Source organism: Polypterus senegalus, chromosome 2 (assembly GCF_016835505.1).
Source record: "Polypterus senegalus isolate Bchr_013 chromosome 2, ASM1683550v1, whole genome shotgun sequence".
NCBI lineage: Eukaryota > Metazoa > Chordata > Cladistia > Polypteriformes > Polypteridae > Polypterus > Polypterus senegalus.
This window is the reverse complement of record NC_053155.1, coordinates 318,647,339-318,664,155: the sequence shown is the minus strand read 5'-3', so window position 1 is coordinate 318,664,155 and position 16,817 is coordinate 318,647,339. Positions and strand designations below refer to the sequence as shown.

At 40.4% G+C, this 16,817-nt stretch overlaps 1 protein-coding gene across 1 annotated transcript in view; it reads left to right on the top strand.

Moving 5' to 3' along the window:
* poglut2 (protein O-glucosyltransferase 2) overlaps positions 1 to 10,537 on the top strand; it is a 78,471-nt gene extending 67,934 nt beyond the window's left edge. The window contains exons 9-11 of the mRNA XM_039745940.1: positions 3,628 to 3,732; positions 6,095 to 6,151; positions 10,236 to 10,537. Of these exons, the coding sequence (XP_039601874.1) occupies positions 3,628 to 3,732; positions 6,095 to 6,112 (123 nt within the window). The 3' untranslated portion in view covers positions 6,113 to 6,151; positions 10,236 to 10,537. The remainder of the gene's footprint in view (positions 1 to 3,627; positions 3,733 to 6,094; positions 6,152 to 10,235) is intronic.
* Positions 10,538 to 16,817: the final 6,280 nt, after the last annotated feature.

Below are 16,817 nucleotides of genomic sequence, written 5' to 3'. Positions count from 1 at the left end.
TGTTTTTGCGGTACAGTAATCCCTCTCTATATCTCGCTTCGACTTTCGCGGTTTCACTCTATCGCGGATTTTATATGAAAGCATAACTAAATATATAACGCGGATTTTTCGCTGCTTCCTGGGTTCTGCGGACAAAGTGTCTTTTTACTTCCTGTACATGCTTCCTCAGTTGGTTTGCCCAGTTGATTTCATACAAGGGACGCTATTGGCGGATGACTGAGAAGCTAACCAATCAGAGCACGCAGTTAAGTTCCTGCATGCTGAATGCAGTGTTAACCAGGAAGTCTCGTCTCACTCATTCAGCATCAACGTGTTTCTCTGTGTAAAGAGTTGTGCTCTTTTTAGTGATGGGAAGTTCGGATCATTTTACTGACTCGGATCTTTGAGTCTCGTTCAGCAAAATGAACGAATAATTTTTCGAGTCATTTCGTTCAATTCTCTTTCCGGCTCAGACTGCATAGGTTAAGCTTATGGGGCTGTCACGTGATGAACGAACGACTCGAAAAACCCGAAGACTCGAAACAGGTGAATCAATTCCAATACAGAAACTATAGGAAGTTGTGCAAATGCGCAGGCGCGACTGAACGAATCACTCCCACGAGACGACTCGTTCTTCCCGAGTCACATTAATGATTCGTTCAAAATGAACGAATCGTTCAAGAACGACCCATCACTAGCTCTTTTGTGTTTATCTTTGTGCATAGTCAAGCCCTTCATTATGGCTCCAAAACGATCTGCTGCTGCTTCAGGGGCCGTGCCCAAGCGCAAACGGAAGATGTTAACGATTGCCGAAAAGGTAAACGCTTTGGATTTGTTGAAGGCTACGATTCTTTTTATTTAAAAAGTAGGAAAGGAATATAAGATCTACGGCCGCAGTGTCCTTTTAACCAGGGTGCAAAACAAGTTGTAAGTGGATGTAATAAGGCAGTAGTCTGGATGGAATCTGCTTTAGGGATTTGGATTGAAGAAGAACAACGGCAGTGCTACACAATCGCCTGAAGTGGCTCCTTTAGAAGAGCTGTAACGCTCTCCTTTGTTGTGCAGTAAAATTAAACTCATTGTTATCGGACAAGTCATCGTGTCATTGTTGGTGAGTAACCATAATTAATTTTCTACTTACAGTACTTAGTACATGTACGCGTGCGTTTAGTGTCACTGTACACACATTTACTGTATACAATTTTTCTTGCATTGTACGTATTTATTGCTGGTGGCCTGTCTATCGTAATGGCTGTAACATATGTGATATCGGAGACGCTCGATATCTTTAAAATAATATTTAGTCTTTACAGTATATAAACAGTGTGCTTATATACATAATTTCAATGAAACTTACCTAATATCTAAGAGAATACAAAGGGTTTATGCTGTATAACTGTGTGGGGAATATTTATAAACCGTGTGGGAGAGTTTATAAGGGCTTAAAATATATAAAAATAACAAACAAACATATGGTTTCTACTTCGCGGGTTTTCACCTATCGCGGGGGGGTCTGGAACGCAACCCCCGCGATCGAGGAGGGATTACTGTAATGCGATCTTTACTATCTTTTCTTTGATACTGTAGCGACTGACATGATAAAGTGTCGCAAAAGTTTTACTTGAACAATCGCCGACTTTGTAACCCCAAACACAACTTTCTAGCGCCTTCTCCAACCCCTCGCCCCCTCAATACCCCGCTAGCAGTCTTCCATGCTGTACTCCGACCTCCCTCAATCGGACCGAACAGTCACTTAAAACCAAAAAGGCCGCAACCTGGCTGGGATGCTACAATAGTTTCGAATTTTACTGCTTTCATATTCTGTACCTTTCTCTGCATGTGTATCGTGCCATCGTTTGTTTCTGCCTTTTTTTCTCTCCAACGCCTTTGGGTCTCCATTCTCCGTATTGTTCTTATACGCTTTATATGTGTTGAGAGCTCAGGATGTGTGTGTGCTACGTGCCTTTACACGACTGAGTGTTTTTTGATGGATGTGCTCATATCCTTTGTAAGTAGTGCGTGTCTTTCAAGAATCTCATGTTCCATGTCCCCGAGAGACGGCCCTGGGACAATCTCTTGGCACCAAGTCTCATGTTTACGGTGCCCGCGAGACGCTCCGTGGCCAGTCTCTTTTGTCTCGCGGGTCTTTTAAATGTCTTCCGAGAACTTCCGAGAAGATCATGTATCGTTGCCTTGCTTTTGGTTTCCAGGTTTTCGTTTTATAATAGAGAGACATAAGTGTCATGCTTCTTATAGTTCTATTAGCATCATGCTTTTATTATTTGGAAAGACTGATGCACCTTAATTCTAAATATTCTTTTTCACTGTTGTCACAGGAAAATCAAGCTGCCTGGAGATGGTGGTCTTCTAGCCTTTGGCTTTCACATGCCTGTCTATCGTTTTCTTTCTGATCTCCTCCATCAACTTGCTCCTTGGCTTTCTCTGGTCCACGTTCAGTGTGAGATACAATAAAAATGATAATTCAATGCATATACAGAATATTAGGGTTACACTAAAATGAAGCTCTGAGAAAGCCATGTTCCAATAATGAGTTTTAAAGTGCTCCACTGTATTAGCCTGGTGAATTTCTATCAGTAAACTCATAATCCAGATTTTAGGTCCATAAGAGCAGAAGGCTGCCCACCTCACCACTTCTTTTAAGTTTAACTCTTGGGGACGTGTGTGGTACAAATTCAAGGAAACAGCACGTTTGAAAGATCTTTTCTAGGGGTCTCAATAAATGTGTCCGGGCCATTTTTGAAGAAGCAACACTTGATCTCTTGTCACACTTGCTTTGATTTACTTTCAGTTAATAAAGTATCTATCTATCTATCTATCTATCTATCTATCTATCTATCTATCTATCTATCTATCTATCTATTATATAGTGCCTTCCATATCTATCTATCTATTATATAGTGCCTTATCTATCTATCTATCTATCTATCTATCTATCTATCTATCTATCTATCTATCTATCTTATCTATCTATCTATCTATCTATCTATCTATCTATCTATCTATCTATTATATAGTGCCTTTCATATCTCTCTATTATATAGTGCCTTTCATATCTATCTATCTATCTATCTATCTATCTATCTATCTATCTATCTATCTATCTATTATATAGTGCCTTTCATTATCTATCTATCTATCTATCTATCTATCTATTATATAGTGTCTTTCATATCTATCTATCTATTATATAGTGTCTTTCATATCTATCTATCTATCTATCTATTATATAGTGCCTTTCATATCTCTCTATTATATAGTGCCTTTCATATCTATCTATCTATCTATCTATCTATCTATCTATCTATCTATCTATCTATCTATCTATCTATCTATCTAACTAACTCAAAGGCACGCTGGTACACAGGGGGCAATGACTTTTCATTTTGTCACTTTTCAGGGGCAGACAGCACTTTTGCAATGAGCTGGAAGGGGCCCGACACATCTGTCCACTTCTGTAAATTGAGATTTGGATAGTGGCAGTGTACTGTACAAATCAAAGCATTGCCACATAATGTGATTAATAAATGTTCCCTAATTGCGCAATCATCACAAAGATATGCCAGGATGTAAGTACAAAGGAATGCTCCAATGTTGCTGAAGTGACAGATTTATTGAACTGTGTTTCAGGAGTACGCCGGTTTACAAGTGAATGAACCAAAGGTGAGAGATGGGATGGAAGTCGTGGAGCAGCCAAAGGACGACCTTTTCCCCTGTGCCTGTCCGACAGAGCTGGTATGTTGTAGCCCCCTAATGATATCATGGTTACCAAAGAGTGGGCTGGTAGCCTTGCAGATCATGTGGTTGACATGTGCTATTATTACATTTCCTTTCAGGGAGTGAATGTATGAAGATAATCAATAAAGAAGTAAAAGCTGTAGATATAGTACAAGTAAAACCAGACACAGACTTCTGTTTGATTATCATTATTCTTTTATTTATGTCATTGTGAATTTGGCACACTCGTACAAAAATGTCGTTAAATGTTGGTAATTAAATGTTGGCAAGTGCAAACTGATGAGTGCTGGCTGGCACAAAAATTGTTAATTGAAACACAATTTCTGGAAATAATTGGTGAATACGATTCAGGAGTATGCATTGGCCCAACAGTGTTATTCTGCAGTTCATGGTGCAAAGTCCCTTAAAAGAGTGAATAAAATGGTAGGTTAGTATCGGGTCAATCTGATTAGTTAAAATAAGGATTTGAGTTGCAGTGAGCGGGCGTCACCAGCTTCAGTACTTATGAGGGGCTCCGCATCCCCAAATGAATGCTTTTACTTCAACACGTGTGTTTGAAGGAAAGCTGGGGGGGTGATTCCCCTGTGAAGTTTTCATGTCGTTTAGGGTTGGGGGGGGGGTTCCCTTATTACATTTTTGCATTGTAACATCACGGGAAGAGAGGGCAGAACCTGGAAACCTAAGACCATTGGATGGGTTAAGGGGAAGGGCACTCAATGGTCAGGGCGCTAAAGCCCAGAAGCCCCTTCCACTGTCAACGCCACTGCTTAAGATGTCTCTGTTGGTAGAATCCCCTCCTGCCATTTTACCATCACAGCTGGTGGTGCTAAGCCCGTCAACTGCATGTAATACAATTTATGGACAATCGTCCATACTCCCAACTCTTCATCTGTCTTTCCAAGTGAGTGGGATTCACCAGTTGAGCATTTGGTGGATGATCACCAGGATCCCCCTCTCAGAATCTAAGGATTTAACTTTCCAACTGGAATGCCAGAAACCGTAAATCATGAAAACGGAGCTGCATACTTTGATGCCGTCTCACTTGTGAGTCTGAGCAGCAAATCCTTTATGCAGCTTTAGGACGTGAGCAGAGACAACCAACCAACCAACCAATTATAGAACTGAACTGAAAGACAATTTTTGACAGGCTAAGGGATCTGAGGCTCCTTAATAAGGGGTCCACTTTCTGGTATTTGAAATTCTCAGAGGTATCCATCAGTTTTTGATAAAAATATAAGAAAAAAAATACAGATGACCCTCAGATTACGAAAAAGGTTCCATTCCTGTCAACATTTGTAACCCGATTTTGTATGTCAGTCAAAACATCTACTACAAATGTTCAATAATGGTTCTTAATCATGTTAGAAAAATCACAATAATGATGTGGAATGAAACTGACAATTGATCCCTCGGCAGAGATGTGCTGTCATTGTGGAGGACTCACCCAGGGTGTCTGCGCCATCTCCCAGCAGCTTTACTTCCTTGGACAACATGCCTGGGATCCATTGATCGATCAGTCTATTTAGCTATTATATAGTGCCTTTCACATCTATCTATCTATCTATCTATCTATCTATCTATCTATCTATCTATCTATCTATCTATCTATCTATCTATCTATCTATCTATCTATCTATCTATTATATAGTGCCTTTCATATCTATCTATCTATCTATCTATCTATCTATCTATCTATCTATCTATCTATCTATCTATCTATCTATCTATCTATCTATCTATCTATCTATCTATCTATCTATCTATCATATAGTGCCTTTCACATCTATCTATAAGCAAGGGCCAGCTGTTGTTCAAGCTTCTTAACTGAATTTGCTGCATGCCCACAAATGCTGCCAGTTGCATCCAGTGCCACGTGTACAGAAAATCAGAAAATTAAGGAAAATGGTGACCAGGTTTGTGGAGTGCAGTCCAATTCCACACCATTTTTGAAGACTGTCACATATTCACTTGCATTCTTAATTAGTTTGCTTCATTCGTAACTAAAAAAATGGAATTCAAATTTGAAAATGAATTGAAATTCAGTTAAAAAGAAAAACTGTCAATGCCAAAGTGCCTGTGTCAGCAGCAGTGGACGCGAACCCCTGAGCACATCCACATTAACTCACTCAGGGTGAGTTTGGAGCATCCAATAACCCTAAACTATGTGACTTTGGAATTTAGGAGGAAGGATGGAGTGCCTGCAGAAAATCCTACAAAGACATAAGGAAATTGTTCAAAACTAGGACTCTGGAGCTGTGATGCAGCAGTGTTAAGCGACGTGCCTTCATGCCACTCTTATCTGCAGATCAAAGGCTAGAAAAATTTGGTTAAAACATGACATCTGCTTTGTCTCTTTCAGAGTAAAGATGAGCTCTAATTCTGAAGAACTGGATTACACTACGTGACAGGAACCAAGGTAATGCAATAACACAAAAACGAGTGCGTAGTTCTGTGTTTATTTTAAACGGACATTTTGAATGGACTGGTTTAGGCAGTGGGTGGATAAGTGACATTATTAGTAAATGTAATGAAAATCTGAAATACTCTTCTGGTTAGTAGGTATTGTATTTTATGATAATAACCTCTACTTCTACACTTTAATGACAGTGCAGGATCAAATCATGTCTCCTGATTAGCAGTTCATAGATGGATAGAAAAGGTAATAGATAGATAGATGTGAAAGGCACTATAGATAGATAGTTTGGAAGATCAGCCTGACTACAGACAGACACCGGACACACAGAAGTCCCAAAACGCAAACACAAATGTTTAATTTTTTCTTCTCCTTTTAACACACAGCATCTTACTCAGTTCTTAAATCAACCACGATAATGCTCACAGTCCTATTCTCTTTCCTTTCTTTCGTCTTCTCTGCTGCCCTCACTCCTCCATTCACTAGCGCCGTCCTCTGCCTCCCGACTCTGGCTGTCCGAATGGAGTGATGCGGCCCCTTTTATATCATCCCCAGATGTGCTCCAGGTGCTCCTTGATGATCTTCCTGCAGCACTTCTGCCACACCAGAAAGTCAATGGCTCCGGAATCGTCCAAGCGCCCTCTCTTGTCCCGGGGGAGGTATGGCCTCTCTCCCGGTCTTCTCATCCTCCAGGCGTCCCGGCCAGGCAAGAGCCCCAGCTGTCTGCCACAATAGATAGATAGATAGATGTGAAAGGCACTATAAGATGGATAGATTGAAAATTTCTGCTTGCAAAGACACCTCACTTCTGCCATATTCATTACTTCATTCTGTTGGGACTTGCCCCAAGGTCTCCTCCCATTTGGAGATGCCTGAAACCCAGAAGGTATCCTAATCAGATGCCCAGACCACCCCAACTGACTCATTTTAATGCGGAGGAGCTGCAGCTCCACCTGAAGGTTTGTAAGGCTGAGTCCAGACAACCCACCACTTGTCTTTGTGATCTCATTCTTTCAGCCATTTCACACAGCCCATGACAATAGCTAGGGACAGGGTTGGGGAATGACCAGTAAGCCAAGAGTTTTGTCTTGAGTCTCGGCTCCCTCTTCATCATTATGGACTGGTGCAGCACCCACACAACCACAGATTCCTTAGATGATTAAATAAAAAAAGTCATCTTACAATTTGAACATTTCTCCAGTTATAACCATCATCCTACATACTTTAATCAACTTTTATATGATGTGTCATTTTCTTTCCATAGATAAGCTGGTTAGAAATGTCACTTTAACACTAGAATTACCAGAGCCTACGAAAAAACTCATAGATCCATCCCACCTTAAACCCCTTCTCACCTCTCCATTAGCGTCTTTTGTCCTTTAAATGTGTCGATAAGCAGCAAGCAGTCTGCTATCACAAGCACAGTTTTCTCAGCTCAAGTATGTTTACCTGCGTGTCAGTTGCTTAGAGTTGTATAGTGAGTGAGAAGTCAAGCAAAATGACACCTTTTATGAATTCTATATCGTTATTTGGAACACATGCATTTGCATGTGTGTTCCGTGTCTACAACAATCTATTTACAGTAAACACATCGTTAAAACAGAAACGTTTTTCATGTTTTAGCAATAATTGACAAAATGTAGACATGAAGTGTATAATGTGTGAAGCCTGAAGTCCAAAAATCAAAGAAACACTTTCACAAAAGGTACAAATATAACAGAACAAGTGCGCTTCTATTCAAAAATATAACTGCAGGAAAAATGCAACATTGACACACATTTACTACGACTGCTTCGGTGGCGCAACGGTATCAACTGTTGGCTGGTAATCTGAACTTCACAGGTTCAATCCCAGACGAGTCCGTTTTGAGAAGTGAGCTGCTCTTATTCTTACTATTTTAGAATAAAAACATACATTTGATTTCAGTCTGTAACAGCCGGTGTAATTTATGATACTTGTAAAGGTTAGCTTTGTGTTTTTTGTTTTTTTTTTTTATTCAGTTTAATTCTCTCAGACGGAGAGGTGCAAAGTGATTTAAGGTGGGATGGATCTACGAGTTTTTTTGTAGGCTCTGGTAATTCTAGTGTTAATGAACCTATGCATTTTAATTGAATTCAATTATTTCTTTTATAGGTGCCCCACGATTTTATTCTTAGTCATATATGACCAACAAAAGATTGTTTTTTATTTTTTAGTGTATTTTTGAATAAAGTTGTGTCACTTAAAAAATCTTTATATATATATATATATATATATATATATATATATATATATATATATATATATATATATATATATATATACTAGCCATGTGCGTCCAACTACGTTGCGCGTGTTAAAGTTGTCTGTGAAGGGCTCCCTGTTTAAACGCGGCTGCCAGTCCTGAACTGGGCCCTTTGTCGCACAGCATTATGATTTTTTATAAGGGAAACAAAATTACAAAAGAAAACCCTTGGATAATGATTCGATAAGAACGGCCTACTCGGAATCACTGTCTGAATCGTAATTAAATGGTGGTGTAGGAGCAATTCTTCTTCTGTCCGTTCACAGTCCGTCTCGTTTTCACGACACTATCGTTTCCTCTCACGATTTCTTCTAAACCTTTCTTCAGTCTCACAGGTTGCTTTGTGGTAATCCAAAGAGTAAGGCAATATACATGGAGCAATGGTTATAAAAGGGGGACACATAGGTATCCAGGCTCTTTAAAGTATAAATAGGGATCACTTCACTGACATGTGAGCAAGCCACGGTACAACAGTGAGACGTGCAGCACTCGCCGGCTACAACGTAACAATAATAATTTCCGGAATGTGCTGTTACGTTGTCATTCATTTAACCCACTGTTTTTCTTTCATCCATATATTACGTAGGCACGTACCTTTTATCTTCGGCAATCTCATTCTCTAACCAGGCCTCAGGAGCTAATCAGCATAACACTGTCCACCACCCGTTTCGTTATTCCTGCACATTCTTGACATCCGCGAGTAACAATACAATACAATACAATACAGTTTACTTTTGTATAGCCCAAAATCACACAGGAAGTGCCGCAATGGGCTTTAACAGGCCCTGCCTTTTGACAGCCCCCCAGCCTTGACTCTCTGAGAAGACAAGGAAAAACTCCCAAAAAAAACCTTGTAGGGAAAAATGGAAGAAACCTCAGGAAAGGCAGTTCAAAGAGAGACCCCTTTCCAGGTAGGTTGGGCGTGCAGTGGGTGTCAAAAAGAAGGGGGTCAATACAATACAATACACAGAACAGAACAAATCCTTAATACAGCATAATAATAAAAATTTTAGAAGTACGGTTTAACAGTAGATGATATGACATAATTAGGTTTGGATATTTTTAGAGTCCTGGAGACCTCATCCATCAAGCTGCCTCCCCATTTGGCCATTCCACGGCTGAAACGTTGCTCCGATGAAAGGACCCCTCTTTCCCATGATTCCTGTGATCCTCCATCAGGGATGACTTTACCATAGGCAGGCAAACAACTTGGCAGGTGGGCCGTGGCACCAATTGCCACATTTGGGTACCGAGAAAAGAAACAGAATAGGTGAGGGTTATTATCCAGTTATAACTATCATGTTACTTATGTTTTAGTAACAACAACAACATACTAAACTGGGAGGTGGTCTACGCATGCGTGGAATTCGTGGACAAACAAAGATCAAGATCTGAATGAAGATCTCTTTAGTTAATTTAAAGCACAACAATTTGTTTAGTTTGAATGTCTGTGTTTTGAGGTGTGACTGGCGTACTACAGTCTTCTATAGTATAAGCCTGGAGGAGATTCTTAATGCAATGTCTGTTTTAGCTGTCTCTCTACTGCCATCTAGTGCTTCTTCTTCGAATTCATTCGCGGACAAACAAAGATCAAGATCCAAATGAAGATTTTATATATATATATATACACACACACAGACACAGGTAGTGTGCTGAGCCCCCTGCTATGACTGTGTGGCCACACACGGCACCAACTCCATCCTTAAACTGACAAGCACTAGTTTAATAGGTTTGTAATTAACTTTAATACTCACCATTTTTAAAAAAGCCACACTCAGTGTTTCTGTTCTCCCTCTTTTTCAGCCGATATTTGCCTTCAACAGAGCAAGAGACTGGTGAAGAAGAAACCATGTGGACAAAGTGCAGAGTGGATTAAGAACTCAAGTTGGCACCAAAAAAAACTTTTTTTTTTGAAGATGGCGTAGGTGTCAGACAGATGACATGTTAAGTGAAGGTGAGCAATGAGGAGTAAACAAAATGAAGACTGAAAAATAAGCAGAGCACGAGTGGACCAGGATGCAGTCTGATCATTCATAGGTTTTATACTGTAATAAGTTTTTCAATGTTTCTATGTTTTGTATTCAATAATAAAATAGTGCTTAGTATTTTGGTGCAAAATTATTTATCGGTTACATCTTTGTTATCACTGGATTGACGTAGGCTCACTTTACTCTACCTTCATATATTTAATACCAAAAGTTAATTCCATAACAAGGAGGATGATATGGGCCAGGAATTGGAGTTATGGGGTTTGAGGCCCCCAAAAGGCTTCACTGACCAGGCCAGGATCACAGCATGGAAAAGGCCTCACCCCAGCGGGCTTAATCCAAGATGTACTGGCCTGCCTCAGTGTTGCCAAGTCTATGGTTTTCTTGCCTAATTGGGCTATTTTTTGATCATCTATCATGGGGGGGTAAAAAAATCTTTAATGGGCTGGTTTTTTGTTTTTGTTTTTTTTTTTTAAAAACCAATGCTTTATTTTGAGCTATTCTTCAACCCCCTACAACAAATGTTTTTCACCCATCTGACACCTCCTATTTGCACTTGTATATGGTTTTTACTGTTATAAAATCTCCCCCTACATTGTGTGATGGTATATACCCATTCGATCACAGAGGGGACCCCCACCCACCGCCACTTGGAATTTACACTCTCGCCCTGACACTGCCCCACCCCAAACCCACCCCACATTCCAAGGAGGGTTCTTTTGTCTACCTCAGGCATTGGGCTATAAATTGTTAGGAACCTGGCAACCTTGACCAGCCTACCTCAGGACTTGCAGGCTCAAAAGGAATTTAAGCCTGAGAAATGTACTTTAATGTCCTAAAATATAAAAACGCCTGGCAAGGGAAAGGAAACTGTAAAAAAACTTTGTCTTGCAGAGATTTATCCACAAAATAATCTTTATAAACCAAATTTTTTTATTAATAAATGAAAAAATGAAGCTTCAATGCCACAAAAATAACGGCAAAGGGAATTGCATAACGGGCAATCCAATAGCCAATAAATCCAACAAAGAATCCCGAAATTGGAGCAGAATAAACAAAACACAACAGACATTCAATGCTCGGTGTAACTCCAACTGACTTCCATGAGCCACGCCTGAGCTCTCATTTGGTTTGACCTAAGCAGTCTGAGGGCGGGTTCAGGAAGAGTGACATTAGGGTGGCCCCGCCTCTTGTGGCTCCACCCACAAAGAACATGGAACAGAAGCCAATTTAAAGTTACCACATTTCTCAAGGTCATTGCATGAGGTAGAGGCAGTGGGTTGGGGTGTGGGGGTCCTTTGATAGGCGGTCCTTTGTAGTTTTCAGTCGGCAACATGCTGTCTCTGTCAAAGTGTTCTTCAAAAACAACGAATCCCTCATCGCTACGCAACGCGCCTTTCCAACGCACTTCAGCATTCCTCCTAACGGTGACATCCCAAAACGGTGGGTGGCTGAATTTAGACAGACGGGCACAACATTATACAGAAAATCTTCAGGCCATCCTCGGACTGTACGAACACCTGAATACATCCAAGCTGTAAGGGCATCAGTTTTGCAGTCTCCTAGACATTCAGCGCACATCTGCCTTTGGCATTTCCAAAACGTCGACACGTAGACCTTAATTTCCATCCATACAAAATGATGTGAGTGCAGGACCTCGCTGAGAGAGACTAAGAGAGCCATAGAGAGTTGTGTGCCAACATTCTGCAAACTGTTGATCGAGATGCCATCGTCATGTGCAGCAACGAGGCACATTTCCATTTGAATGGTTGCATAAATAAGCAAAACTTTGGCTATTGGGCTGAAACCAACCCTGGTGAAGGTCATCAGAGACCCCTGCACAGTGAGCAGGTTGCAATTTGGTGCGTCACTGCAGAATTTGGCATTGCAGGTCCTTACCGTTTTGAGGAGGGTGAAGCGACGGTCACCATCACTTTAGAATGTTACATTGAAGTGCTAGAGACCTGGAAGAAATGGATGTGGTGGATGTCTGTTTACAACAGGATGGAGCAACAGCTCATAAGGTACAGAGATCCATGCAAGTTTAGCAGGAGATGTTTCCGTGGAAGCTGATCTCCCTGCGCGGAGATGTTGGGTGGTCTTCACATTTGCCTGATCTCGTTCCATGCGATTTTTTCTTGTGGGGCTCTCTCAAGTCGAAGGTCTACACACACCGACCTCAAAACCTTGAACCCCTCAAGGACGATTTTCGCCACGAAATCACCGCTATTCCCCTTGAAATGGCCGAATGAGTCATGCGAGTGTTCAGAAATCGTCTCGAAGAGTGTATCGCTAATGATGGCCACCACCTTGAAGACATCCTTTTTAAAACACAGTGGAAAAAAAATCTATTCTGTACACCCTTTCTTTTGTCGTAATGAAATTTTGTTTATCTTGTAGCATTTTTGTAGAACAGAAGTGGTGCTTCTTTTTTGGCTCACCCTGTATAAATAGAACAGAAAATGCATACAAATAAAACACACTATACAAGCACATGTAATACCATAACAATATGTCAGTAAATTATTCTTTTAGAAATCGTGTACTATCTTTAATAGTGGGTTTGATCCAGGAGGTACAGTAGTTCTGCCGTATTCATTTTTGGAGTCCAATTTCATTGTTGGCTGAAGACTTTAGAGATTCCCTTTTATTTATTTGTTTTGAGTTAATGAGCATTTTTTGAGATTTACCCAGGCTGAGCAGTTTGCCCACCAAATGTTTTTCCTCCACTCTTCATAGCCCTGGGCATCCTTTGTGGTGAGACCCATTCTTTTCATATTGTTATAACTACATACAGTGGGATGCAAAAGTTTGGGCAACCTTGTTAATAGTCATTATTTTCCTGTATAAATCGCTGGTTGTTACGATAAAAAATGTCAGTTAAATATATCATATAGGAGACACACACAGTGATATTTGAGAAGTGAAATGAAGTTTATTGGATTTACAGAAAGTGTGCAATAATTGTTCAAACAAAATCAGGCAGGTGTATAAATTTAAGCACCATTGTCATTTTATTGATTCCCAAACTTTTCGAACTAATTATTGGAACTCCAATTGGCTTGGTAAGCTCAGTGACCCCTGACCTACATACACAGGTGAATCCGAGTATTTAAGGGGGTCCATTGTAAGTTTCGCTCCTCCTTTCATTTTCTCTGAAGAGTAGCAACATGGGGGTCACCAAACAACTCTCAAAGGACCTGCAGACAAAGATTGTTCACCATCATGGTTTAGGGGAAGGATACAGAAAGCTGTCCCAGAGATTGAAGCTGTCTGTTTCCACAGTTAGGAACATATTGAGGAAATGGAAGACCACAGGCTCAGTTCAAGTTAAGGCTCGAAGTGGCAGACCAAGAAAGATTTCGGACAGACAGAAGTGACAAATGGTGAGAACAGTCAGAGTCAACCCACAGACCAGCACCAAAGACCTACAACATCATCTTGCAGCAGATGGAGTCACTGGGCATCGTTCAACCATTCGGCGCACTTTACACAAGGAGATGCTGTATGCGAGAGTGATGAAGAGGAAGCACAGAGCCGCTTGAGGTCTGCTCAAGCACATTTGGACAAGCCAGCTTCATTTTGGAATAAGGTGCTGTGGACTGATGAAACTAAAATGGAGTTATTTGGGCATAACAAGGGGTGTTATGCATGGAGGAAGAAGAACACAGCATTCCAAGAAAAACACCTGCTACCTACAGTCAAATATGGTGGTGGTTCCATCATGCTGTGGGGCTGTGTGGCCAGTGCAGGGACTGGGAATCTTGTCAAAGTTGAGGGACGCATGGATTCCACTCAGTATCAGCAGATTCTGGAGACCAATGTCCAGGAATCAGTGACAAAGCTGAAGCTGCACCGGGCTGGATCTTTCAACAAGACAACGACCCGAAACACTGCTCAAAATCCACTAAGGCATTCATGCAGAGGAACAAGTCCAACGTTCTGGAATGGCCATCTCAGTCCCCAGACCTGAATAGAATTGAAAATCTGTGGTGTGAGTTAAAGAGAGCTGTCCATGCTCGGAAGCCATCAAACCTGAATGAACTCGAGATGTTTTGTAAAGAGGAATGGTCCAAAATACCTTCAAGCACAATCCAGACTCTCATTGGAACCTACAGGAAGCGTTTAGAGGCTGGCATTTCTGCAAAGGCGGATCTACTAAATATTGATTTCATTTCTTTTTTGTGGTGCCCAAATTTATGCACCTGCCTGATTTTGTTTGAACAATTATTGCACACTTTCTGTAAATCCAATAAACTTCATTTCACTTCTCAAATATCACTGTGTGTGTCTCCTATATGATATATTTAACTGACATTTTTTATCGTAACGACCAACGATTTATACAGGAAATTAATGACTATTAACAAGGTTGCTCAAACTTTTGCATCCCACTGTACTTTTAGGGCGATGATCCATTTCTTTGTTTGTTGTTCTTTCCTTTAGAAGCAAAAGCTCCCTTGTTGGAATAAGTTCTTTTAAATTGCGGCATTTTAAGTAACCGAAAATATAGAGATATGATATTAAAAGGTGATATCCCTCGCAGAGTGATTACGGCGGTACAAACAAAGAATCACATGAGAGAATTATACTTAGCTTTCCTTAATGACGATTTTACGCAGTATAACAGACGAAGGAAGCTTACAGCAGACAACTCCAGGTCGGACCTTGATGTATACAGTCTGCCATGTTTTCGTCACTACGCTGAAAGGATTTTCGGGATGAATGACGATATCATCCGGCCGTCAGCTTCAAAGGTTTTGGCAGCAGTTCAAGCCTTATATACTGGTTTCTCCACATGCTGGTCTTCTCTGGTCTCCAAACAAGGACAGTAAAAAACTCAAACCCTACTCCAACAAGAACAGCACAATCCTTACACTGCAGTTTATCTCATTCTTCAAACTGCTAGGCTAATGGTGTCTAAATGCAGCCTAGCCGCTGTGTACCATACTTGGCCTGCCTGTATGAATGAATCCATAACCGTGTGCACAGAGACAGTGACATTAAACTTAATATTATAACAAACTGATTATAACAGTTGTTTAAGGATTTTCTTACCATTTGGAATTCTATTTTTACAGATGGGAATGTTTGTTTGTTTATTTTTGCTCCATGATTAGCGTAACACATGACTGCGAATGATGCGTCTCGGGTTCGGGCGTTGTGACGTCACGCTTCTGAAACCATCGCACATCTGGTATAAACATGGCTGTGATTCCAATTGTACACATCCTTCGGTTGGATAACAAAAACAAACAAGTTTCGTAGTGATCGCTGTATTCTTCTTAATGTAGACCAAGTGCGAGGTTTGTTTTAAGGTTTCTGAATCTCATTTTATTTCACTTATTGGTCCGTCCCTGTAGTTTGGTTGCCTGTGCTCTCCTGGTTTTTGACTTTAGCCTGGCACTGACTGCAGATTCTGATGTACATTTACATCTCTCTCGGTCATTTCATCTTCCTCCAATAATCTCTGGAGACCCTTTCCCACAACACATATCATCCAACACCACATCCAACCAATCTGTAAGAGCCATTTTCCTAGTTATATAAGATTCATAGATATGTTTCTAAGATGACAATGCATAATCTATGGGAGGTTCCTAAAAACCCCATAAGTAGAATTGTATTGGTCTATTCTTGCCATTTCTAATAGCTCTGACTAAATATTATTCTTCAGTTAGTGACAGCCTTGCCATGTGTAAGGTATAGAGGGCATACGGTTTTAAACTGTGCTCGCGCCTACGGGCTCTTTGAGTGTGTGAATTGACGCGTAAAGGTAACGCACTTATATAAGCAGGAAGCCGTATGCCTAAGGCGTACAGAAGCAGAAATTAAGAACTTTTAAGTATAGAATTAACTAAAGTTTCTCAAGAAAATCAAAGTATAGAGAAGATACATTTTTCCTTTTTTGCCTTTTATTCTACATGTGTAACTATTTTTTCTTTATTCTTGACTGGATTATTTGTTTTTAACTTCCACTAAATAATTTTAAAATGAACTTTTGGAGTGAGAGATTTCTTTTGGCACGCGTTTTACCCGTGCTTGATCTTGCCTTACACTTCGGCGGCTACACCATCGTCTTCAGTCTCCCTACTGACCTCATTCCCTTCATCTCCATTTCACAAAAGCCAATGAAAATGTCAGTTCTCCCAATCTGAAATCCTAACTCCACTAAAGTACTTTCAATGAACCGCAAGGGACTCCACTTCCCAGCCTTCCCTTTATGGGTCCCTAGGAGTGATGCACAGGGAACATAGAGACATTAAAAAACAAGTGTCGATAAGCAAGTCTAAACCTAATAAATACAGTAATTCATGGAACATAACAACTAAATGATACATGAACAGAACAATATTAACAGAAATAACCATAATAAATTATTCATATTGAGTAATGG